Source organism: Rhea americana, unplaced genomic scaffold (assembly GCF_003343005.1).
Source record: "Rhea americana isolate MKP2758 unplaced genomic scaffold, rheAme1 scaffold_227, whole genome shotgun sequence".
Classification (NCBI taxonomy): domain Eukaryota; kingdom Metazoa; phylum Chordata; class Aves; order Rheiformes; family Rheidae; genus Rhea; species Rhea americana.
The window spans coordinates 614874-640559 of NW_028186343.1; the positions used below are offsets into that span (position 1 = coordinate 614874).

The 25686-nt window shown below is 43.5% G+C and overlaps 1 protein-coding gene across 1 annotated transcript in view; it reads left to right on the top strand.

Moving 5' to 3' along the window:
- BCR (BCR activator of RhoGEF and GTPase) overlaps window positions 1-25686 on the top strand; it is a 106361-nt gene that overhangs the window by 42588 nt on the left and 38087 nt on the right. The window contains exons 2-5 of the mRNA XM_085305808.1: window positions 7640-7824; window positions 19873-19977; window positions 20496-20681; window positions 24378-24485. Of these exons, the coding sequence (XP_085161934.1) occupies window positions 7640-7824; window positions 19873-19977; window positions 20496-20681; window positions 24378-24485 (584 nt within the window). The remainder of the gene's footprint in view (window positions 1-7639; window positions 7825-19872; window positions 19978-20495; window positions 20682-24377; window positions 24486-25686) is intronic.

The following is a 25686-nucleotide window of genomic DNA, read 5'->3' on the forward strand; positions in this document are numbered from 1 at the left end:
CCAAGTGTCAAATGTCTTAGATGAGGATTTACACCTCTGCTGCTCTTCCCTTGCTGACTTTTATGGCATTCACTGGTGTCAAGCCTGGCTGAACGTAATGTGTGGACGACAGCTTCATCTACGCTCTTTAACATATAGCACTCTATGGTTGCTGAGCAAGAGTTGTTGAAGATGAGCAACATGGAAATAGTGCTGCCTGGCAGAAGGGAAGTCGCTGGGATTTACATGCTGCGGCATGGTTTCATCTAGTAAAAGAGGGGCTCTCCTGGATGATCAGGTTACCTTCCTGGGTTTTTCTCTCATGCTAAATTCTCTCTCTGTAGCCTTAGTGAGCAGTTCTTTCTGTCCTGTGTGAGGATGCCTTTAGGCTACCCTGAGGTGGAGAGTGGTCTCAGTAGTCCAAGCTTTTGCCTCTTGGCTGGATTATGGTTCCTCAATCTGTGTGAGTATTAAATCGTGTGGATGTTAAATCTTCTATTCCCAGGAAATGCCAATCAGTGCAAAATGCAACAGCAAGTCTCAGTAGCAGACTGCTACAAACAGATCAGACCTGTCCTCTAGTCTCTGYGTGAACTCTCTGTAGAATACATGGGCAGTTTAAAGATCTCTGGTCATCTTTTTTTAGATGTTTGATCATCTGGGTTTGACACACCTAAAAGATTAAACATGGACTGCAATTAACAATTCGTCTCCTAAAGACTTAAAGTCACTGTCTGCTACAAGGATAAAGCTCATCTGTGGTAGAGACAGATTCTTGGGGGCTGGTTAAAGTCTATGGCCTGAGATCCCTTGGTACAAGGAGAGTGAGGAGAGAACCACCAGCTGTCTTTGCTGATTCCATATGTAAAATGCCTTGCTTTTTCCTTCCTCCATTTCAAAAGTAAAATTCTCTCTCTCTCCTGAGACACAGGGTAAAATATTGTATGTGACAAATACTTTTTTTTCTACAGGCACTTAACAAGCCACTTAGCAAGCTGCAGAAAGGTGGGTTGTTACAACGGAGGGAGGCACAAGCCTGAAACCAACATGGCGATTTCACGAAAATCTGCTGAAGTTTTGGATATACAGAACTCTTGTGTTGATTGTGGTATAAGCTGGAGTTGTCATTCCGGTGTCCAGTTATGTATCTAGAAAAAACTCTTCCTAGGGTACTATTCCCTTTTCATCCTATTCCCTAGAGAGTATTTTGCTGCATGTTTTCCGTATATGACACTTCTAGAGCCCATTTCATGTCTGCCTGCAGATGGAGAACTACAACCTAGCTCTTTTCTATGAAAATGCTTGTTTAACTCAGCCTCATTTTCGTGTTGACGGGTGTTTCCTGTTGGTGGGCTRCTATATATTTGACTGCAGTACTACCCATGCTCTCAAACAGGTTGTTCAGCCATAGTAAGCAAGACCATCCTAACTGGACACTTTCCTTCTATAGTGCATGACACATAGGATGCCTTGTAGGAAGTCTGTCAGCACTGGAAGTTGGATTCTCTTGTGCAAAATAGAGAAAGAGTGTTTGAGGCCACAAGCAGACTTACAGCTAGCTTTCTTAACTTTCAGCCTCTCTGTTTTGATACTCATCCAAGGAATAAATTTGCAGAATAATAGTTATTTATTTATTTTATGATCCTGTATTTGAGCAAGGGGCTTTAGATTTCACAAAATGTTTCCTTTACATGAGGTTATACTGCCTTATGTAGCGAAGMGATACAGAGTTTGAAAAAGAAAGTTTGTTTTGAATCTGTTTAGCATTTCAGTGAAGCCTTTTCTTCATCGATCTGAGCAGAGTAAAGTCATTGAGATTTGACATGACAAACATCTATTTTTTTTTCCTTTTGGTGAGTGATTGTGGCTCTAGGACACGTTCCTGATATAGGTAGACAGTATAACTATCATTCATGGATCCCAGTTTTGGCCAAAGTTTCCACATACGGAGTGTACTGTTTCCTGGCTTTGAAGAGGAAGACTTGGAAAGTGTCAAGGAAAATAAGCAGGATGCTTAGTTTCCATAGTTTCTTTTTTTTTTATTATTCTTTAGAAAGTGCTGCTCAGTTCCCTGGGCAGCTGCATTCACAGCCCATCCACACTAAAGTACTTCTACATGTGCTCAGCATTGGGCCCAAATCCCAGATCCCCTTCCAAGCTGCCTGTCTTGCACTAAGAAATAAGATGATGTGATTCTGTATCGTTTACCACCAACCAGAAAATTGTGTGTAAAAGCTTGTATTAAGGTTGGGAAAGCACACTAGGAAGATAGAAGTTACCAAAATAGGTGGGGGGAGGGAGAGAAGTGCAGCATTTTTGTAACTTATCCCCAAACCAACCATTTCTAAATCCCAGAATTTGACTAAAGTTCAACCCAAAGGAAACTTCAGCTGTGTTTTGCTGGTACATTGTCCTCAGCTGCAATACGAGCTTTGAGTATAGCCACCCCTACCGTACTGCCGTGTGTGTATCCTTTCAGTGTGGATTTCTGTGCCGTGAACTAGATCACAGAGCTGATCTAGCTTAGAATGGAAACCTCAAAAATACTTTCTGTTGAGCTGGCTGAGTTCCTTTTCTGGACCATAGCCATTTGTGGGGCTGCATARCTGAGGGATAAGGGGGAGATGGCCATGCAGTAGTTTATGGCTTTGTGGTGGAAACCACTGCTGCTGCCAAGACAATGTATTGTCTAACTATGGCCGCAGACATTCCCTGACATAGAAATGCAGTCACAGCCTTAGCTGTCTTCTACTCTGCAGCTGGCAGATGATTTTGCAACATACATAAGCGTTACAAACTTGTGCTAGCCTTGGTACCAGTTAATATGAAGCCACATTGATGTGAGGCTTTGGCATGAGGTATAAAATCCTCCCTCCAGATTTCTGGGTATTTACTTAGGCAGGCAGGTCTATACTAGTGTGGCTTCACAACTCTTTTAGCTGGATTAGCCAGAGCACAGTTAGGTTGGAAGCTTCTTTGCATGCTCCTGTTAAGTCTCTCAAACAGCTACGGATGTTGTGATGRAGTGGAAGTATGACATGTGCTTTTGAACCACTGTATGACCTTGGATTAGATAAAATTAATCTTTCTTTTTGTTAGAAGTTAATTTCTTTTTTCTTTCCTGCTTGCAAGGAGGATCTCTGATTTGGTCTCATACTCCCAAAGACGAACGTGGCACATAGCAGGAGGGATATAGGAAATTGGACAAGGGAAGAGTGTTGCTGTGCAGTTACTGAGTGCAAGAATGTAGCTCCCTATAGATTTGTTATATTCCTCCTTCTCCTCTGCCCAGGTAGAATTTGAGGCACTGAGGTGGGGAGAGAAGAGACTGGAAGAAGCRAATACAGGGAGATAGGAAAAAAAAGGGGGGGGGAATGGTGAGTTTACTGGAGGGAAAAGGGGCAGAGATGAGAAAGGGAGTAAGAGGATGGAAGCAGCAACTGAGAAGGGGGATGGTGGGACTGAATCATAAAACCAGGTGCAAAGAGAGGCCAGAGCCATCAAAACCAAATGGTGGAAGTAAAGGCTTGATGCTTTTAGCAGTATCGGTAAATTGATGTGAAGGGCCTTTGTAGACCCTAGGAGTTTCTAGCTCCTAGCCCATGTGGAGATGGGTGCAAAGAAGGAAACAGTGCTGGTGCAGGAGTGGGGCACTGTAAAGGAATGTCAGAAGGGCCTGTGGTGGAAAAGGCTACTGTGCGATGTTGAGAGGACTCATTTCTGTGTGTCATGGCTGCTGCACTTCTCTGCGAGATGGGATCTTCTACAAGCTGACCAAAGAGGAGGACAAGGGGGGCCCTGCAGGTGAGGTAAGAGAAGTCCCAAGATCTGTTGGCCTTCTACAAACTGGTGAGGACTTGTCAGGGGGAGGGGTGCTGGCAGACCCCTCCACTCACCTGTCTTCTCCCTGGCTTCTGTGACATAGATGTAGTGAGCTGAGCAAGATGGACACTGGYGCCCGGAAATCGAGGCTTGGCTCACAGAGTTTGTCCTCTAGGATCCATAGATACATTGCTAAGTCAGGTCCCAGTGCTTGAAGCCAGAGTGCTTTGCTCCTTGTCTGAGATCTTGTTACCTTTTTCTTTTTTCTGTTCCCTTGTCCATTCATGTCTCTGAGCAGACCCCACAGAGTGGCTTCCACCAGCTCTATGGACATCTTCTGGTTAGTGTTGAGTTACTGGCTGGCTCTAAAAGGAGAATGATGGCCCTCTTAATGTGCACCCAACAGAAGACACCAGCTGAGAAACCAAGGTCTGTCACTCGGGCTTAGCCGCTGTCTCCATTTGCTATCTGCAATAGCAGCACCCAGAGCAGCTGGAGGTGTCTGCTGAGCTCTAGTTTCTCTGCTCTGGTCTTTTTTGCTCCCAAGTGGATCTGAACTCTAGATCTGAACTGCCTGTGCAACATTATGCTAGACTGGTTTTAGGAGATCTAAATAACCTAGTTTCCCTAGCAACAGTGGTCTTTGTAATTACAGAGATGCAAATCTACTTTTCTTATCAGTGTTAGGACTTGCATAGGGTGTCTGGCTATAGTAATATTTTGCTTCCATTGGAATAAATGATGGGATAAAAGCCAGAAGATCCTTTTGCCTTGGAGATGATGATGATCTCTATGGGTAGATYTCTGTGCTGTTTCCAGCAGTAATAGAAAGAAGAGGTCTTATAGCTCCTTCTAAGCTTTTTAATGTGTGAAGGATCCCTGGAAGATACAGAAATAGGGTTTTAAATTCTRTGTGGAGCGTTCCATGTGCAGATCTCATGGCAGACGGTGACACTGATAGATTGGCACTCTTCCTTCCTTGATGAGGTGCATTATCTTTGTTTTTATGGATGGGGAGGCAGAGTGAGGGATTCAAGGGCAGGGTGGATCTTGCTGCAAGCTAGGAATAAACCTCCTCTCCTGAGCCCAAGTTCTGCATCTTTTTCTCCTTCAGTTTAAGTGTAAGGTCTCCCTGTGTAGTAGGGGACGGTATGTGTTGCGGAAGTTAGAAGTACGAAGCCTGCTGCTTAGCACAAGAAAGTAAAGAAAGAAAAAAAATACTGTAATTCACTAAAAGTCTTTCTGCTAATATAATTTAGGCTGATTTCACCCTTCCGTTTACAGAAATGGAGCAAACTATAAAATTAGCAAGGGTAAATGTTAGGAGTGAAAGAAAATTTCCTGCCTTCATTCTTGCACAGCAGTAGGGTCCTGTTTCCACACATGTACTGGGAAAAACTGTTTTGAAGAGAAGTAGTTTAAAGAAACTTCTGAAGGGAAGAGAACTTTTCCTGCTCGAAGGCGTGAAGCTGATGTAAGAACYTCGTATTGGTATTCTTCCCTGGATAATACAGGTAGCTTCTTGGCTTAGAAAGCTGCATAAGAGAGAGTTCTATGGAAAAGCAGATACCCACGTTCCTCCGGTGAAGGTGCTAGTGTGGTATGGTTTGTGTGTCTGTTTTACATGTGGCATCAGTACTGTAGAAATGGAAGGAGACACCCTTCCTTCGTTCTTTTTTAATCCTGTTTTCTGGAATCAAAACGGTTCCCTTGTGACCAAATGAAAGCCCAAACATCTTTTGTGTGGAGGAGATTATTTTTATTTTCACAATTTTCTTGCCTGTTTGGATAGTGGAAGGTTGGGGGTTATGGTGTCTTTTTTGTAGTGTTCTTTTAGCCAGAGAGTCCTTAAATCCTGGTGTGAGATTTGGTTGGCTTGCAGGTATGTAGGTACAATCCAGCTTCAGGGTATCTAGAAATTTGTTTGTGACTGAGCATCTTATTTCAGCAACTCACTTTCAAGCCTCCGTTAACCAAATCAGTTTGATGGGGTATATTCTGAACAGTTGGGGAGCTCTGRAAAGCCTCCAGCATCTAGACAGAAGGTCCCTTCCAAAGAACACGTGCCAACTTTTATTTTCCATTCCTGTCGTCTTGCACGATCTAATAAATAAAATAAGTCTTTTGAGGAACTCCGAGAGCTTGAGCCCAAGGTAACACCACAAGGGGGTGGATGGCATAAAACTTGTTGAGCTTGTTAAAAAAATATTGCCGTGGGCCCTTCAGCAGCCTAAAGGCCTCGTATACAGCTGTTATTTAGCTGGGTGGTATTTGGTACAAACCAGGACAGAGGCTGAGCTCTACAGTGACTTTATTGTTGGGCTTTCAGTATATTGTTTGCATAAATTCCCTAGACCAGCTCTGCCTCCTGAATAAGCCACATGGATCAAATTTTATTCTGTTTCACACAAAGTTCACATCCTTTGCTGGAATGAGTCATGCTTTAACTGAGTTTGCTGTGAGGGAGGAAAGTGGGCTTTAAAATGTTACTCCTCCACCCTGCCTTAGTGATGTATAACAGGATTATTAGTGTGCTTGGCAGCTGCTACCTATTACTTTCACAGAACCTGGGTATTTGTGAAAAACAAGTAAAATTTGGTTCTATTTGTGTTCCAGTGTGAATTTAATGCAAAACTCTGTGCTCTTAAGAAGAAAAATTGATTCCTTTTTGTGGCTTTGTTTTCCATAATGCTCCTTTGCCACTGTACAAACTGATCTAGCTGACCTCCCCGTGGTTATTTTTTGGTTTTGGATTGTCTTCTGAAGTATCTTTGAAGGGAGAAGAGGGACGTTTTGTGGCTTGTAACTGAAAGGGGAGGAAAACTTTCCATTTTGTGCTCAGCTGACCGTGCGTGGATATTACTGAATGCGCAGACGGCTTCTGGGCGCTGGCAGGTCGGTGAAAGGGCTTCACAAGCAAAGGAGCAGCCCCAGGCCCGTGTGACGCCTGCGTAAGGTTGCTTCCAGCTTCCCGCAGGCGAGATGTATGTGTTGTGGTGCCACTGTGCGGAAGGCAAAGTTTGGTCCTACGTGTATGTTTGTATATGTTGTTGTGTGGATTAAAGGTCCARGACCTCTAACCCATGGTGGAGGGAGCTGTTCAGAGGGTCCTTAACAYAGCTTTTGCAGGAACAGCTTCTATATCCAGCTTCCAGCTAGCAGAGATACCAATTTTACTRTTTATCTTTTCTGCAGAAATTCTTTAACATCTAGTGCAATAATGGTTAATTTGACTTTTCACACCACCATCCCTTTTCTGTTTGGCTGGGGGGAGGTGTTTGATTAAGACCAGCCAATGTAGGGCCTCTTAGGATTTTATTTTTGGCAGCAGGCCTGTTTCCTTGACATATAAGACCTTTCTTTCCTAGTCCTCTTGTTCCTGAGAGATCTGAAAGGATTTGTATTTTTCTCCTGAACTATGTATTATCTACGATTGCTGAACTGGCAGAGGCGTCACCTGAGCTGGTTGCACACAAAAAACAGGGTCAATTACCCTAAATGGCAGCATTCTTAAATCCTAAATGGAGCCCGCAAAAGGATTTTTCTCGTACTTTTGAGGCAAAATCTAGGCAAAAGAGCTGTGATTAAATGAACACTGATGTTAGATGTTAGAACGGACTTTATTTTTTAGAACTTAAAATGAGTGAAGTGAGCGTGCTTAGTGACAAYGTAAGTTTAAATTTAAGCCTCCACTTGATCTATATTTAATTATCACTGACTCTGGATTTACTGAGAAGTAAGCATAATAGCTGGGAGGCAGGCAGTGGTCTTGGTTGACCAGCCTGTCTCCTGTCCAGCTTGACTGTAACCAGACAAACATTTCTCCTGTGTTTTACAGATGCTTCGTTCAGTGGCACACCACCTAGCTATGCATATGATGCAGACCGAGCTGAAGAACAGAGGCGACATCATGACATGATGCCCTATATTGATGACTCACCATCATCCTCACCCCATCTCAGTTCCAAGAGCCGGGGCAGCCGAGACACCCTATCTTCAGGGTCTCTGGAATCCACAAAATCAGTGAGTCCTTTCCCTGCCTTTTTTGGAGTCGAAGGTCCTTGGAGTATTGTGAGGGGTAGGCTGTTGTAGCAAGAAGTGAAGGCTGGCACTACTAGCATGGTAGATGGACTAACTGGTGAAATATAGTGGTGCCTAATAGATGTGGTATGTTTAAAGGGAAGCTGAGGCTTCTCTCTGATGTTAAGCCCAAGCTTCAGGGATGAGTGTTGTGTATATATTTTCAAGACTAAGTTTTCATGCTCTTTGATGTGAATTTAATTGAAGAGAATTGGTGAATAATTGCTGTTGAAACGGCCTCTAAATACAAATATTTTGAAAAACAGACTATGAGGCAAAAAGCCCGGCATTATAAATATGCTTAGGGAGTGTATCTGTATATGTGTTTCGTCATTGCCTTTCACAAGGAGAATGAGTTTTTTTTCAGGTAAGTTAGAGACTTTGATAAAGCATATAGAATATAAGATCAGTTTTCTGCCCTCTGGAAAGAGAGTAAGAGGAATTAAAACTACCAACTCTGAAATATGGTGACTTTGTGTAGGAAATGGCTACTTCTCATAAGGACTTTAACTGTTCACCACATCTATATAATCAACTGCGGCACATGAAAAGCTCAGCAGAAACCACCTGGCCTGACCTGTGGATTGATGTGGATTTTCATGCTACCCTGGATTATCAGTTTCAAGTTTGGTATAGCATGGAACTTAAGAAAAACTTATATTTTTGATTTTTACAGTCTTGGTAGAGAATCTGTCACTTCTGTTGCTAAATAACTCTACTGATTCTGCTGCCTTCCCAGTCAAAAATACTTTGTTTCTAACTTGAGTATATGTTTGCCTTTCAACCTTTGTTTCACTTTTAGCACTTTGYTTTTTACATTGTAGAGCTCTTTAATTCCTAAATGCTGTTTCCTGCATATCTTTGTTTGTCATCTGCAAACTTCTCTTTTTTCAGTCATTCATAAAAATGCTTAATAGCATAAGGACAACTGTCATTTCCTTCATACTGTGTTTCTAAGAAAGTGTAGCCACCCAACCTTGATATTATAAATAACAGTTGGAAATCTGTCATATAAGTGATTTAATGTATATGTGGACTTCATATTGTTCCATCTTATTAATCAAGATGTCATGGGAGAAGAAGATGAATATTTTACAGATAGCAGAGTACATATAAATCAACACCRTTACGTTTATCAAACAGTTTTATTCATCTTGCATCAAAATGATTTCAAGAGTTTGACAAGTTCCACAAACCATGCTATTTAGCATTCATTTTGTACATCCTCTTACCACTTTTTATCAGTTAAGTGCCAAATTATGTCTCCTTACCCTTTTCAGGATGAATGTTGGATTAAGAGGCCCACATGAGAGAGTGTTCTTGGTCTTCCTTTCTCATTTACAAAAATGCGTTGTTAGGATCTCTTAAAGCATTATCAAGTACATGGATTGTTGCTGTTTACTTATTTTAACTGAATATAATCCACATGATCTGGTCAGTTATTTGTGCTTTAACCTTTTAATTCTGAGATACTTCTGTATCTCTCAAGATGAGAATTCTTGTAATATGCAAGAATTTTTTGAATGAAGAAGTGGTCATATAACCTTTAAGCTTCAAGAGCATTGTAATATTGGCTTGAGATTTCTAGGATGTGTGTCTCAGTATGACAGAAAAATGTTGTATATGACTGAGAATCATCTTCAAAGAAGTGTCTGTGTGACTAATGGCCTGGAAGAGACGCTGCCTAATGTCCCATCTTGTTCTTGATTTGTTTGAATATTGCTTCATAAGCCCCTCCCCCCTTTTTTAACTGAAAAATGGCTGCTCCCTTCTCTTTGGATATCTAATCCTTCCAGGAGAGCATTGATTTGAAATAATCTTATAATGTCCATCTTCCACAAGGATGCAGTAGTGTCAAGAAAACTTGATGACTTTAAATAATTCCCCTATCTGTTGTTTATTACCCAAACTTTTAGTATTGGCAGTTGAAAACTGTTTTCATTTGTGTCTTGGCCGTATACTTATTTTCATTCTTGCTATTTAGTTTTTGTGCTGAAGTTTTCGTACTTACTGGATTTTCTCTCTCTTTTTTTCTTTTTTCTTTTCTTTTTTTTTTTCTTTTCTTTTCTTTCCCTGGGTGTGTGGCATTTCTGGCAGAGTCTAGCCATTTCATCCTCTAGAAATCCAGATGAGTTTCATCTCCATGGCAGGGAGAACTCATCTCTATAACTCTTCTTTTCCAGTAGGTGATAAAGTAGCATTCCATAAAACCCAAATGCTCAGCCATGTGCTGGATCAGACAATTGATCCAGGATCTCTTGCTTTCCTTTGCTTACGAGACAGCGTGATTACCCGAGGGGAGCTCACCAGGCCTTCTATTTGAGCAGCTTTAGGCATACTTTGCCTGTGCTACAAGCCCATATGTAATATAGCCTGTGTTAGAGCAGCACTGTCTCTGAACTAATATGTCCTGCAGAGAGAAAATGAATAGTGATCCATGCTTAGCATTGCAAGACTACAGTTTCTGGTCAGCTTGGAGTGTAGGAAAGTCTGCTGTCTGATGGAAGAGCCATGTAGTGATATTTTTAGAAAGCTATCAAAATATTCATACTTTCCCACTGTTCAGAGATATGGGAAGTATTTTGGGGTCTGGATACTTGTGCATCTGCAATGTCGGTGGAGCTACTTTCTTCAAAAAGAGGTACTTTATTGCTCCCATAAGAGGGAGGAGTCCTAATACAGATGAGACTTCTGATCCTGAACCTCAGCTGCTTTGTCTGATGCTCTCCAGAACTGGTCCCCAAATGACAAGTGCCATTCGCGAAGGAGGGTCCGTTGCAAGGAGGAAGASACTGACTTCAATATAGTTACAGTGTTTACCAAACAAGTTAGCTTTCCTGTCATCACAAGTTGTTAAATGACTTGTTACTGTAGTTATGTTTTCAGCTGTAGTGGAAAAGACATCACTAACAAATTTATGTGCCAAATACACTGTCCTGAGCCAAGCACATAAAATATATTTGACCAGAAGCCTGGAACAGCAGAACATACATCTCTTCTATTTTCTTTTTTGCTGTACTTAATTATAAGAAAATGATTTTTGTTTACATGTGCTTGCTTTTATAGTTAACCTCCTTGCCYTCTTGCATCTTTCTGAGTGGCTGCAATTACTTCTGAAAATTTTAGATTATCTTTATGACCGTAGATTAGAAATCAACAGTTACTGTGTGTATTAACACAACACATGCACTGTATGTATCACTTTCACAGAATGTTAAGCTTGCAAAGTCATTCAGAAGTTAAGAAATCACTGCAGTATCTCGCCCTGCCTTGTGCCTATAACCTTGTCTTGAATYGTTATGATAATTCTCAGTTACTCAACCGTGCCCTATTTTTCCCGTGGGCTTGCTGTATCAGTCAGTGTATATGGTGAATGGTACTCACTAGATATTTTCTTTCCAGTGCTATGTATGTGCCTTATTTACAAGATGCTGTTCAAACTCTGCTCTAAGTACGAAAGTACTCATTTCCTGTTGGCATGATCATGACTCCAAATAGTGTTGGAATGCCACAGAGGCCTTCATTATCCCTATGATGTTCTGTGAGATATGGAGATGGTATGTTCTCTAACCTCATGTAGTCAAGGCAGACAGATTACAGGATTAGAGCATCTGCTAATTTTGGGTGCTTGATATGAGGCACCTGATGGTCTGCAAAACTAGATTCTGACTCCTGATGTAGTTCTCTTCATGTTCAAAACACAACGCCTTTAAATTCAGTTGCCACTCAAAGTTATCAGTGTTCCAGTCAGGCATACAGAAAATGAAAAATATGCAAACCATGATTTTTTTTAAAATGTGATTGTAATTGATTCACTTACCGTCAAACAGACTCTGTGTAACAGAGACAGTAGTTTTCTAAGGTGATGTTCATCTGCCTTATCCATGAGACCAGCCTTCCTCTTGGAGATTGGGTTGTCACTATCTGGACATTGGGGGCATTTTGCTTTGACTTATCTTGTGGGCATGCTCAGGGCTTTATGTTTTTCTGCTAAGTATTTGACTAAGTTCTGTCTTCTGATAGCACTTGTAACCCTTGGTTGGACAGCATGTCAGGGTTGCATCCGGTCCACCCAGCCAGCATTGAGAAGGTGTGGGGAAAGCAATGCCTTCCTCTAAAGGATGGTGAAGGGATACCTCCTGAGCTGCTCATGGAGGGGCATCATATTGTTCGCTTGGTGTATGAGGTGACTGAATCCCAACCCCTCATGTCCTGTGTCCCAGGAAAAGAAGGCCACAACTGACTTCCATAAAGTTTGTACTGTTCTTCCACATCTTTGTCATTTGGGAGCTGTTTTGCAATTCTGCCACCTGCACCACCTAAGCAAACTGAAGGTCACTGGTGGGTCTCCCTCCAAACTGCACCGCTTCAGCTGCTTTTTCTGTATTCGTATTCCATCTGCTGTGTGCCCATTGCCCAAACATCTGTTACTATCGAAGAAGGGTGGCAAGAGGTACACCAGCCTTAACTTTGTCTGTGACCCAGAAGGGAAATAAGCAGTATGGGTGTGTTTGTAGTATCTCACGATCCTCTGACTTGTCATTTCTGTGATAAGGACACCTTAATGAATGTTTGCATTGAGCAAGCTAGGTTGTACCCCCTTGTCTGGCTCTTCCAGAACCTCATGCTGAGCTGCTGAAGCATGTCATTTCGTAAAGCTAGTGTTTTTGCCAAACTTTGACTGTTACTCTGAAGAAAGCCTGCGGGCCACTAGTGCATAAATTGTTTGTTTATTTAACTGGGGAAGTGATTTAATTTTCCTTCAGCCTTGCTTTTGGTAATAAGCAAATTGCTGTGCTTGAACGCTCCAAAAATTCTGGAAACTTGGCTTGGAAATGTCAACCCAAATGGTATCAAATAGAATTGATAGTTTCAGAAAGAGTCAGACAATGTTTGTAATCAGTAATATTAATTCAGTCCCTTAAAGGAGGAAGAGAGAGAACGTGCTTGTACGCCTCTTGTGTTTAGGGTGAAAAGTGGAAGTGGAAGATAGCTGGAGAGATAGAGGAAAATAGCGGGAGAGCTTGCTTCTGTTTTCTGGGGCATAGGAAGCTGTTGAGGCAGTTGTCAAAGTTAGTGACACACACTACAAAAGGAAAATTGTTATTGCCAGGAGTTTGGAGTGGGTAGCTTGTTGCTTGGATGCTAAAGAGATTGAGAGCATTTGGGAAGCTTCTGAGTTGTGATGGTCCTATTGGTACTACTCACCATGTAAGGAGAGATTACAGCAATGGGAAGACTAGGAGTGGGATGATCTTCCACAGCCTGCTCATCAACAAAGTCGGGCTAAAACACGTGTGGCATGGGAACCTGGTGGTCGGTGGAGATGGGAGTAGGGCAGCCCATGAAAAGGTAAGGTAAGTTACACTTACACACACTTACACACACATGAAATGGGAGAAGATGGGAGGAGTCACTTTTCTGATGCTCAGAAGATGAGATTTTTGACAAGACCAATCTCCTCAGTTACATCTCCCTCTGGGAGATGGGGAGTGTTGAATTTGAGCTACTAGCTCCTAACATTTTCATCTTCGGGGAAGTTTGCTAAAACCTAAAGATTTCTAGGTGGAACTTTTCTTCTTCCTTTTGCTGCTGTACAGCCCACTGGTTCATAACCTGGGCAAATCATAGAATTGGTAAGGTTGGAAGGGACCTCTGGAGGTCRTCTAGTCCAGCCCTCAAACAAGTGGCCCATACAGGGATTGAACCCACAACCTTGGTATTATTAGCACCAACTCTAACCAGCTGAGCTAAACGTAACCCATTTTAACAGTCTTGGCAGCCACTGCTGGTCCTCAGTCCAGGTTCTGCTGTCTGGTTCTTCACTGTCTGAGAGCAGGGCTGTGGCAGAGCAGGTTGAGAATGTTTCTCCTCGTTTGGCCCCAAAGCAGGGAAGCTGTTTTAGCTTCAGGATAAGGGCACTCTGAATTGTAAATTCAACCTGCTTACAGTCTTTGGCTCAGCCCCTTGCCTTCTGATTGCCTGCCTTTCTAGTGGTATCACGGTGTCTGGTAGATAGCTGTTTCCAGCTCTCCTTCCAAGCTGTGACCTTGGGGGAGCTCAAAGCATCGTTTAGACTTGTAGGCAATGCTGCCCTGCTGGCTTTCTTAACTATGTGCTCAGGAATCTCTACCATCTCTATCTTGTTGCCTCCTGTTCATGTCATTTGTCCCATCCTTTTGCTCATGGAAGGTGCCTTTTTAGCATCTCAGCTTTGAGCGCCTGTCTTGGGCATGTCTAGGGCTCTGTGACTTTTAGCTCGAAGCATTTGTACTCTGGCCCTTGATTTCTTATCAGGATTTTAAACGCTCCAAAGCAGTTAAAATGCCTCTCCTTTGTGAATGCTTTGAGATGTTAAATTGTCCTTTAATTTAAAAACAAACAAGAAAAATCCTTAGGATGTGGCTTTATTGCCCTCCTGCTCTGATGTTCACCACTTGAGTCTGGTGGGGTGTCGAGGACCTCGGTTCCCTAGAGCTTGGCAGGAGGGAAGCTGGCCTGACGGCCAGAGTTGCTGGGTAAGGCTCTGTGTCTGCACATAAACCAACAAGGGCTCCATTGACTGTTCCTGCCAATGTAACCAGAGCTGGAGCTCTGAAAGGCAGAAGTGTCAGGAACTGGAACTCCCTTGTAGTAAGCCGGCTGCTTGCGGGCGTGAAGAGCTTCTCTTCTTGTGCATATATTGGAAACCTGTCTTGGAAATTGAACTACGTGGCAGAGATGACTGCAAAGATGTTCTGTGCTAGCTTTGCTGGCTCCTTGTGACAGTCACAGCACGTTGTGGTTGAGRCTAGAGGGGTAGCACACCCTTCTGGACTTGCAGGTGCTGACACCATTCCTGCTGGGATGTGTCTGGAGCAGAACAGGCAAATTTTGCTCCCTCTGTATTTTGTCCCTTGCAGAAAAGGAGGGGTGCACATGGCTTATCCTATGGAGGTGGAGTCCTGGCAGATTTGTTGGGGGGCAGCAGGGAACAGGGGAGTTAACATCCCAAACCAGGTTAGTAGCTGGGATTACCTCTCTGTCACAGCCCTATTCGTAGCTTTTCTTCTCCCCTCCCTCTGCAGCATTTCCGAATCCTTCTCCTTTCTGTGTATGGGGGTTGGGTTTTGTTTTTGTTTTTGTTTTTACTGTTGCTTTCCTTAGGCATCCTTTTGCTACCCTAAACAGATGCAAATTTTTCTTCTCCGACTCTTTGCTGCTTAAAGGCTCTGCCTGGATGTACAGCCCTTCCTGAGAGCAGAGTTGGCACGCCAATACTGGCGTTATAAATAAAGTTGGCTCCTCTCCCTACTCCCTCCCCTCCCTGCATGGAGCACGATTTGCTTGATTACAGAACATGCCCTGTTTAATATCACCTAGACAATGAGACACCTCCAGCCTGTTTAGCAGAAGCTTTCAACGATATTTGCGTTTTAAGAATTGAAATGAGTAGTTTTTCCCCTTTGTAGGCTGTCGGCTTCTCCATGAGATTCTGAGCTGTCCTAATGGGAAGCCTCTCCTTGAAACACTCAGTGCGCAGCAAATGAACACACTGTACCAAAGGAAGATCTGAGAGTTAAAGTGCCTTTTATACACCCACTTTGAGGCAATGATTCCACAAACAGAGCTGCGCCGGCAGCAGCCGCTCTGCAAAATCTTGCGTGCTGTAGTTTCAGGATTCTTAATCTGTGTTCTTCTAATATTTACAATAAAGCAATTATTGCTGTTAATTTAAACCACAACCAGAAAGCCCTGAGCTCTTCAAACAGAGTCAGGAAGAGCTGAATCTGTCCAGTCCTTGGAGCTGGTGAATCCTAGGCTTACAGTAATTGAATACAACAGGCCCTGCCAGCCTGGTTAGTAAACTAAATACTTAGACTGACAAGCTGTAAACACATTCAGAGCAGCCCTGGCTCGGGGCCAGCGTATGCACGCTTTCTAATATCTTCAATGCTTTTAACCACTCAGACTGGCTTTGATTCAGCTTGCAAGACTGCCCTTGTGACCGTGACTCAGTCTGTTGGTTTTTAAGTCCTTGGGGAGAGCAAGAAGCACCACCCAGGTGAGGAGAAAACAGCCGTATGTTGTAGGTGTGAGACACCTTTCCTTTATACTCAGGGCCACCTTCCCTCCATCTTTTTCTTCCCCCCCTGCCCACTCCTTTCTCTTCAGCAGAGCACTGGTTTCTTGTGTGGGACCTCGTGGCTCCTGTGAGAAATAGGAATGCTCTGTCTGCAGCCTCAAGATGCTCTTATAAGATAGATTTATTTCTAAACGTCTGGGTAGACAGGTAGCCAAAAGAATGAAATGGCAGTGGAGAAGGGCTAGAAATAGGTRCTGGTATCAAAGAGGTGGGGATAGAGTCAGAACATGAAAAGCTAGCCAGACYTGGACAAGTAGCAAACCGGCTCACCGAGCCGGGTGGAAGCCTGGGATTCACTGCGTTCCCTGGCAGGTGGTTAGTTTGCCAATAGATGCTGCTCCCRCATCCTGCTGGGAACGTCCCATCTGCGCTTCGCCTACGAGGTGTGTTTTCCCTTAGCCAGCGTGGCCTGGTGGATGTGGCACCAGCTCCTCCTCTTGCTGCTGAGGTTTCGGGCKCTTCCTGCCTGCCAGGGCAGGGCCCGGAGCCCGGCCTGGGCAGCTCTCCCTGAACCAGCGGGCAGCGGGGGGCCCACCCCACCTGGGCCCRCGGTGGTCCCTCTCTCACAGCCCAGGGTGCGGAAACGGAGCAGCCGGCGAAGCTGTCGTCGTCGCAGCATTGCTGCTCATTCCCTCTTTTTGTCGGATGTGTTATGGACAAAGCAGAAGACGCCCTTGGCATTGGCAATATCGCATTCTGGCGTGCTGTGGTGCTGGAAAGGGGCAGTGYAAGGACCGTAGCACGGTATCTTTGCTTGCTAATTGCTCTGCCTTTTTTCTGGTGCACAGGTGAACCTGTTCCCAAATCTGCAAGTGAAAAGTGTTGTAACATTAAATAATAAACCTACTTCTCTGCTTCCTGTTGTTGGCACTGGCTCCCAGCGACTTTCTCAGTCCTGGAGTAAGTTTCCTAACAAGTGTGACTTAGAAAGCATCCTGAGGCCACAGAAGCACAGGGGCTGGTTTGCAGAAGTTCATCTGGCAGCTGCTCAGCACGGCCCCAGATGAAACTGTGAGAAAAGGCCATCCTCAGCAGGAAACTCATGTCAGGACCCAGGCTCTCGGGAGGAAACACGGAGCAGCAGCACAGTGGAGACAGCAACATCGTGGTGCCTTAGTGATCCCTGGCGCAGCCGGAGCAGCACGAGCTCATCTTTTTTCATGTGAGGAATCTATGTAGATTTGAGGCGCTGYACAGGAAACCTTGCTCCGTGCTCTGTGCTTGTTAGATACCTCCCCGAGGGTTTCTTCAGCAACTGCTGCAGCGTGGCGTAAAGAGACTGGGCCCTGCTCTGGCTGGCTGGGTCTGAGGCTACAGGTTCTCCAAGCATCGTGCTTGGAAACTGCTCCTATAAAAAGGGCTAAAACAATTCTGTAGACTCCCCAAAGTGACCTTGCTGATGACGACCAGGGAGGAAGGTCCCTAGGGTCTTCCAAAAGACGTGTCTCTCCCTGAAAGCAAATCTCTCCTGAAGAAAGGAAATGAACATTCAGGCAGCAAATGCTGTCTCYGGCAGCTGAGGATGCCCAGCAAGAACTGCCTTATAAATTAAAGCTTTGATTTGCAAAAGGGAAAACTGTTGTCACAGCTGTGATAAGGAAGTTTGAATCATTTAAATGACTTKCCTTTGTGTGCTGCTCTTTACAGATATTACAAACGTGCCCAGGTGGCTTTTAAATCCTCACCTCCTCCAAGAGAACCTGCTAGAGACAGTTATCTTGCTGTGTCACTACTGACCGGTAACGTCATCCGCAGCAGCAGGGACTTTGGAGCATCGTTAGTTTTTTTTTTCAGTGCTTCTTTGTACAGCAGCATTTTTCTTTTGTAAATGTTGTAAGAAGTCTTTGGAAACCAAGAAGTATTACGTTTTTCTTGCACCAGGACTTCTGGGAGCTTCACGCACAGACAGCTACATCCGTGCCTGTTCGGCTGAAAGAAATCTTTGTTAAACATCTTSGGGCTGTCTTTCATGATTACGTGTTTATACTGTGCCTAGCAAATGGTCCATATGTTGGACATCCAGTCACAACTGGTACAGAAATCATAAGAAAGAGTCATAATCTTGTTGCACAGTTCTGACTGAGCTGTAGCAGGCAGTCACGTGGGTGCACTGCAGGCACGCAATCTGTTGTGGCGTTTCTTGTACCAGGTAGTTTATTGCTGGTGGGTTGCTTGTTCTTTTTTTCTTTTTTTTTTTTTCTATTTTTATCTTTTGAATGTGACTGCTGAATTACAAACCCCTAGTTCCTTTGAGATGCCCTTTCAAAAACTGAAAAGGCACTGTGGTTCTTACAGAGCCTCGCTGAAAGGTGGGATGCAAAGACAAGTTCTTCTTTCCATGTCCTGCCTGACCTGGGTGTAAATTGTACTTGTTTCCTTAGAACACCGTCTGTCTGCCGCTTTCATTTAAGAGGTATTGGTGGTATTTGGCACCTTACACAATTTTTATAAAGTAACTGCTGCAAGGTCTTTTAGCCCAGAAAATAGCTTGTGCAAGTTAATGAAAGCGTTCAGAAATCAGAATGGTTATTGATGAGACTGAATCCAAAAATATCTGGAAGCGTGAGGCTCCGTTTCTTTCTTCGTGGGGCGCGTGGGCTCAGAGTCGCCCTCGGAATGCGGTGGTTGCTGAAAGCTTACCTCTGGAAAAGCTATCTCCTCTCCGCAATGAGCCTCATACATACATCCACAGGGTTCARAGCATAGGAACCTAAACTAAATGGGATTTATTTTTTATCAGCTCTAGAAGGGCTTTATGTTCGGCCAATAGAGTGGAGCATACTGTTATGTTTCCTAATCCTCCTGCTGCTGAAATCAATGGCCAAAGATTCCTCTGAATATTAACAGGAGTAGAGGGGAGCCCCAGAGAGCCTACCCAAAGCCCTTGAAATGTGTTTGCTTTTTTCAGATCTAACAATTGACTCTCCTCTCAATGACGCTTAACAGTCTAATAAGGTTAAAAGAATCATAAAAAGCCCCTTCTGTGAATTAAAGAAGTAAATAAAACTTGAAATAAGACTCTGTAAAAGTGGGATGTTTTTGATTATTTATAACCTTGGCTGATTGGACACTTTTTTTTCAAACCTTATAGAAATAATTAATTCTACTTTGTCAGGTTAAATAAATTTTACAGGAAACAGGAAGAGTAATTGAAACTCTAAAGGAATAGTTACTGCTTCTCTTAACACTTAATTTTAGTTTTCTCCAATGTACATGCTTGCCCATGGATGTATTTTTTCTATCTCTTTCTTCAGCTGCTTTGGTGACATATTGCTTCCTGGAAGCCCAATAAGAAAATCAGCACGTGCATTCCGGGCAGTGCTGATTCTTCCATCCTCATACTAAAAGCAGACATCATGCAAACTGGCACTGAAAAATACCTTAGTGAATAGTAGAGAATGGGAGAAAGAATGGCCATCATACAGCAACGTCAGGGTGTAGCTGCTCTRTATCAGGCACATCTGTACAGATGCAGGGGAAGGAATGCTGTCTGCCTAGAGAAATGTGTAGGTTTGGAGTAAGATCATGGAGAATTATTGGGGAAGGAGGGAGTGAGAAGCACCTAACCAAGGGTCCCCAAGAGTTGGTTAGGAGTAGGCTCTGAATTTTGAAGTCTTGAATTTTCAGTTAGGTGAAGGAGTCTGGGCATCTAACTGAGGCACCAAGATTAGATGACTAAAGCTAACAGCTGTGAATCTTTTAAGTGTCATCTGTTGCTGGTAAATAAAAATCTGCTGTAATGTTTTTATCATTAAGTATATTTCTAGAAACTGGGCACTGAGCACTTTTTTGTCTGTAAGTAAACTGAGTATGCTGTGGCATACATTCAGAATTGTTTTGTTTTACTTTTAACAATCTCTCTGTAGAGTGAGCCAGACTTGGAGAAAGGCCTGGAGATGAGAAAATGGGTCTTGTCAGGAATTCTAGCCAGTGAGGAAACCTACCTGAGCCACCTGGAGGCTCTGCTGCTGGTAAGCGCTGGTGGGAGACGCCATCCTGAACACCTGTACATGCACTTCCACTGCTGCTTTGGTTCAAAGATTCCCAGAACTTCCCATACACTGATATCTCTCAGCTGCCCTGTGCAATGGTACTTGTTACTCCTCTTCTCTGTTAGAAGGGGAGGCCTAAGGAAAGCACTGGATCTGGTGCACCTGGGGTTTTGTTAGTGTGACAGAATCCAGGATCCCAGTCTTTCAGTGTCCTATGATAATTATTAGATGCACTATTCTGCAGTTGGACAGAGATTAAGGAAACGGAGTGCCAAAGGATTTTAATCACACCATTAATATCCTGGGAAAGTCCACGAACCAGGAGTGCCTGATCCCCATGAGAGAATTTGTTAATGTCTAGCTTTCAGGAGTTGCATGAATCCAAATTTTGCTTATTAGAGGATGAAAAACAACTTTTCAGAGGGATATGTTGTAATGCGGCAAGGGTGAATGTACTTTGTTTGCATAGTAACAATTTCCTTGATTCTTTGTTTTAGCCTATGAAGCCTTTGAAAGCAGCTGCCACCACCTCCCAGCCTGTGCTGACTAGTCAGCAGATTGAGACAATATTCTTCAAAGTGCCTGAGCTCTATGAGATCCACAAAGAGTTCTATGATGGGCTCTTTCCGCGAGTGCAGCAGTGGAGCCACCAGCAACGTGTAGGAGACCTCTTCCAAAAGCTGGTGAGTCAGCTGCCATCACCAAAGCTTTTGTTACCTCACTCATTTCACAGGTGTTGTTGCAATTCCCTTCCGTAACTTTATGCAGACTGAAGGGATGAAAGCCYGTAGCTGGATGAGACAGCAGGCTTCTAGCTTTACCTCACTGCAGTGAAGGGCAAAAGCAGCTGTTCCATTGCCTTTAATTAAAGATTCTGTCAAAACTAGGCCAGTAATACAAATACAGTTTTACAGAAAGACTGAATCTTCCAGGGTGTCTACAGTGTCATCAAACCATTTGCTTGAGGGGAAGATGGGAGAATGGCCACATTAAAAAGGGTATTTTTTTAATACTGACAGCTAAATGTTTCTCCTTGTTGCTGAGCTCCCTTGCACAYGCTTCCCTTTTCTCTGTGGTGCTCTGCTCTGCCTTGTGCTGCTTTTCTCTATTCTATGGTCATCACTTTTGGCTTTGCTTTTCTACCACCATCTTGGCCTTGATGTTCCTCCTGCTGCTACGCTGATGCAGTGAACCTTCTGGTGAGACCCCTCTAAGCCATTTCAGCAAAATCATCTGAGTGCAGAACAGGGCAAAGACATATAAAGCATCTTCCTGAGGCTGAATTCAGATTGCTGAGTTTCTGAGCCAGATGACAAATTGTTTGCATTCTAGGAGATTCCTTTGGCACGGTTAGCCTCTCCCCTAGCGTGTGCAGAAAGCAAAGGATTAAAGGAGCTGCTTTTTCCTTTTCTAAAAGAAAAGAATCTCTGCATTCCTGAGGTGCCTCTGATTCTCAGGATAGGAGTGACATTCCAGTGAGTGGTTTATTGGATGGGGAGTGCATTTTATCAGGGTCACTCAATTGTTAGCAGCTGTGTAGCCCAGCACCAGCTTCATCCCTTATGGAGGGGGAGATGGACCTAGAGGATGATGTTTTCCATGTGATCCAGCAGCTCAAGACCAAACTATGGGAGTCTACTTTTCACTGCCAGCGTATTTTAGTCCAGAGGAGGTCAAACTGGTCCCTTAGTGAGTAGCTCATGGTATGCAACTTGAGCAAAAGGTTTACAAAGACAAAGCCATCTGCTGCTGATTGTTGAAACCAAGATGCAGAGGACTGCTGGAAGTGGAAGCTTGACAAACTATATTGAAAGGGTAGTGCAATAATGAAGGTATTACTAATTGAAAAAGAAGCRGATGTATTCCTTACTACTTCTGAGTGCCAAGTGAGCTTTGACTCACTGTACTACTACTTAGGCCTGTTAAGACTTAAAAGACTTGTTTCTTGCTGATGGGGATCACAAGCCTAGGTGGTAAGCTCTTCTGGCACTCTCCTTTTCTGTTCCCCTGAATCTTCTGCACTTAACAGAAAAGATAGATTTATTGGATTACTATTGGAAGCAAAGAAGCAAATTGCCTTAGTGCAGAAAATTCTGAGCTGCCTTAGCGGTGCATTTTTGGTGGTTTGGTACAGTATCACTAGGAATTGTGAACTTTTGCTAGGTAAGATAGAGCTAATCATTCTTGTCAGGCAGCTGGAAGCAGCTAGATGTGAGAGATGGAGAACACTAGGCATTAGAAGACATCTAGACAGGATGTACATCCAATCTTTTGGAGCAGATTTGTTTGCTTGTGGTCATGTCATGTAATCTGATGATAAACACTGGAATTTTTGTTGTTATCCTGAGATCCCTGGGAACATTAATTTTCTTTAATGTCTTGTAAAACAAAGCACTGTAGGTTGAAGTTAAAGAAAGTACATGCAAGGAGTTTTAGAATTTCATGTGATCTTCCATGAAGTATGATCCATTTATAATATCTGTGACAGYGAGTCCACATTTTTCCAGTTGAAACTAAGGGAAGTGGGGGAGATGGAAGACATCAGGAATGGAGTGAAATATGCTTCTCATTTTTGTGGAATATTTTGAAAAAAATATACATTTTTTTTATAATTAGGAAAGAAAAACTTTAGAACTTTTAGGAGTAAAGAAATACTTAACAAAACAAAAAAATTATCACTCATCATTTTTAGAAACGACAAATAATTTTTAAACTGAAAGCCAATTTTTTTACYAAAGTCTTTTTGCTTTTCAATGTGTTCTTTTTAAATGAGAAAGGAAAAACTTAAACCATCACTAAAATTCTTCTGAAGCATTGTTGCTTTGATTGGAAGCTCCTTTTTTAATGGAAAATGTTTCTGTAACAGCATGGTTAGAAGAAGAAAAAGAAAGCTTAAATTGTCTGTTTAGGAGTACTAGGAAATGAAAAAACCACAGAGGAATGGAGAAGCTCTAATGCTTTGCTATGTTGGCTGGCATCATCCGAACACGGATGTCATAAGCCCTGCAAATGAGCAGTAATTCTGACAGCAGCTTCTTCAGGGAATGGTGCCCCGTGGCAGCTACAGATTTCGTTCTCTCCACTCTGCTGGGGCCAGATTGTCCCCGGCGTAAGTGAGCGCAGCTTCCTTTGACTTCAGTCCTAGCCATGCCATTTGGCGTGAGGGTTGAGATTTGTTCCTAATCTTTCAGCAAAATACATTCTAGGAAATAGCTCGATGTGTTTTTGCCTTTGTTAGCTAAAGAAATTATGCAGGAAATGTTCTTCTGAGACTGGCATTTTCTCTCCTGTTGTCTTGTGGCCAAAGCTCCGTAGAGGAAAGGAGAGCACAGTTATGAGAGAGTGRGAGAGGGAAAGGGCAGTGTCTGTAGGAAAGCTCGCAGCGCTGCCTGTTGCACCTCTTGGGCAGAAGCAGCAGGGGAGATGCAGAAATGATATGGTAAGTGCAAGCTCTTCTGGCAAAAAACTTTGTTTTAGTGGAGTCCTTTTCAGCACTCCATCTGTTGGCTTGCTATTGAGCATGCACTTGCAAGCTCACTTAACGTGCTGAGATGTTTACAGCACAGCCTGTGCAGCTCTGCAACACGAAAACTGCTCTGCAGTCCAGAGAAGCTTGGAAGTCTCCCCAGGATTTTCCCAAGCTGGTTCTTATGTTCTCTAGCATGAATATGGCTGCAATTCCTAAGTCAGCAAACAGGATCAGTGCTAAGACCCAGTGATTAATATAAAAGGCTTATTACTGGACTCTGAGGCCTGCTATACCTTCATTTGGACCAATCGCATAGTGCTTCTGCTTGGAAAGCCGTGCTGTTTTCTGTCACCTGGTGCTGCAGCCCCTGCCTTCCAAACAGACAGGCTGCGCTCCGAATCTCCCTTCTGTTTTTTCAGCGCTCAACTTATGATATCTGCTAATGCAGATACAGGTTAATATCTGGGTTTGTTTTAACGTGTCCCCCATGCACACAGAAGCCACCAAGTAGCTTGCTAGTGTCACATTTGTGATGTTAGGGCTGAATCATTCCTGTCTGATTCATATTTTGTGGCAAATAACCAGCAGCTCCTATTACATCCATGAGCTAAAATATTAATAGATACTAATCTGGCAGCCCAGAAGGGAAAAATAGATGGCAGTAATAAGGATGTGTCATCCTCCAAAGCCAATAAGTGAACTTGTTCAGGATAGATGGAGCTGGATGCATAGCAGCACCTGCTCTGGTTAAGCAAAGCTGAGGGGCCCGAGACGTGTTCCCGGCTCTGTTCAGTGTTCCCTGAGGTCCTTTGGGTTGAAGGAACATGGCCTGATCGGTACATATTCAGAGTGGCCATCCCAAACTGTCGTCTTCCGTAGCGTTTATTTTGTTCTGTTCTGCTTGCTGCAGGCCAGCCAGCTGGGGGTGTACCGGGCCTTTGTGGATAACTATGAAGTTGCTATGGAGACAGCAGAGAAGTGCTGCCAAGCCAACGCTCAGTTTGCTGAAATCTCGGAGGTAATGTCACGGTATTCAGACACACGAGCCGGCTGGATCTGAGTAATACCTGGCGATGACGCTCCCATCCATCCTCCAAGTAGCTCTGCAGCCCTGACTTCCGGAGGAGTTGTGAGCTCCCATAGACTCATTGCATCAGCCTGGCTTCATACCATGATTTATACTTTGGGCTTGTAGAGGTTATTCTGTAGGCAGCCCCCGTGCTTCCCCCCCCCCCCCCCCGAGGGAATCTTGCTGTAACAACCAGCACTGCTTTGAACTTCCCAGTGCTATGCCACCTTCATGCCTTCCTAGAAGGAAAAATCATATTTGAGCTTCTGGCATATTTCTGTGGCTAATGGTAATGCTGACAGTGATACAAAAGGCCACACTTAATGGCTGGCATTATGTCTGTCAGTGGAACTGCCAGCTTCATTGGCTTGGAGAGGAGGAGGGGGTAGCACTGGAAAGCCTTCTGTTTAAAACTGCGAATGTATCAAGCATAATCTTTAATGTTGTGTGTTGGGCTGCTCTGATATTCTCCCTGTGAGTGGAGCACTTTGCGTCAAAGCATTTTGAAGGCTTTTTCAGGCTTCCCAGACCACCAGCTCTGCCTGCTGTGCATGGTCTCTTTGCATTGCGATGATTATGTCTTGAAGAATTCAGCTGTCAAGAAAACACGAACTTCAGATATGTGTCCTTAAAAACAAGCAGATAAATTATCAGAGCTGAATAATACTGGGGGCATTTAATGCTTTGAAAAAGCTACTGAATACACACAATATTGCACATCCCTTCAGATTGTCATGAGGAGGAGGCAAAATAAAGTGTTTCCTCTGTGCTCCAAAATGAGGCCTGCCTGTTGGCATCTGCTGTGCTTCTCAAGAGCATGAGTGTCTCCTATTATCTCCTGTCCTGAGGGTTTCCTCCAGGTTCTGGTCCTTTGCCTGGCAACTTCTGTCCTCCAGTTGTATCAGCTCATTAGTAAAGTAGCTTCCCCAATGCTTACTTTTCTTTCAGTACTGAAATGTATCCTATGGACTTTTCCATTTATTAATAATAATATATCAGTAGTATTATAGTAGCCCCTAGAAGACAGAATGGAGATTAAGGCCCCAGGCTGCTCCATGCAAATGTGATCCCTGGGTTTTAGCTTTCTCCTGAAAGATAATTCTAAAATCATGACCGTACATACTGTTTTTGGAGTGATGGTGATGGCACT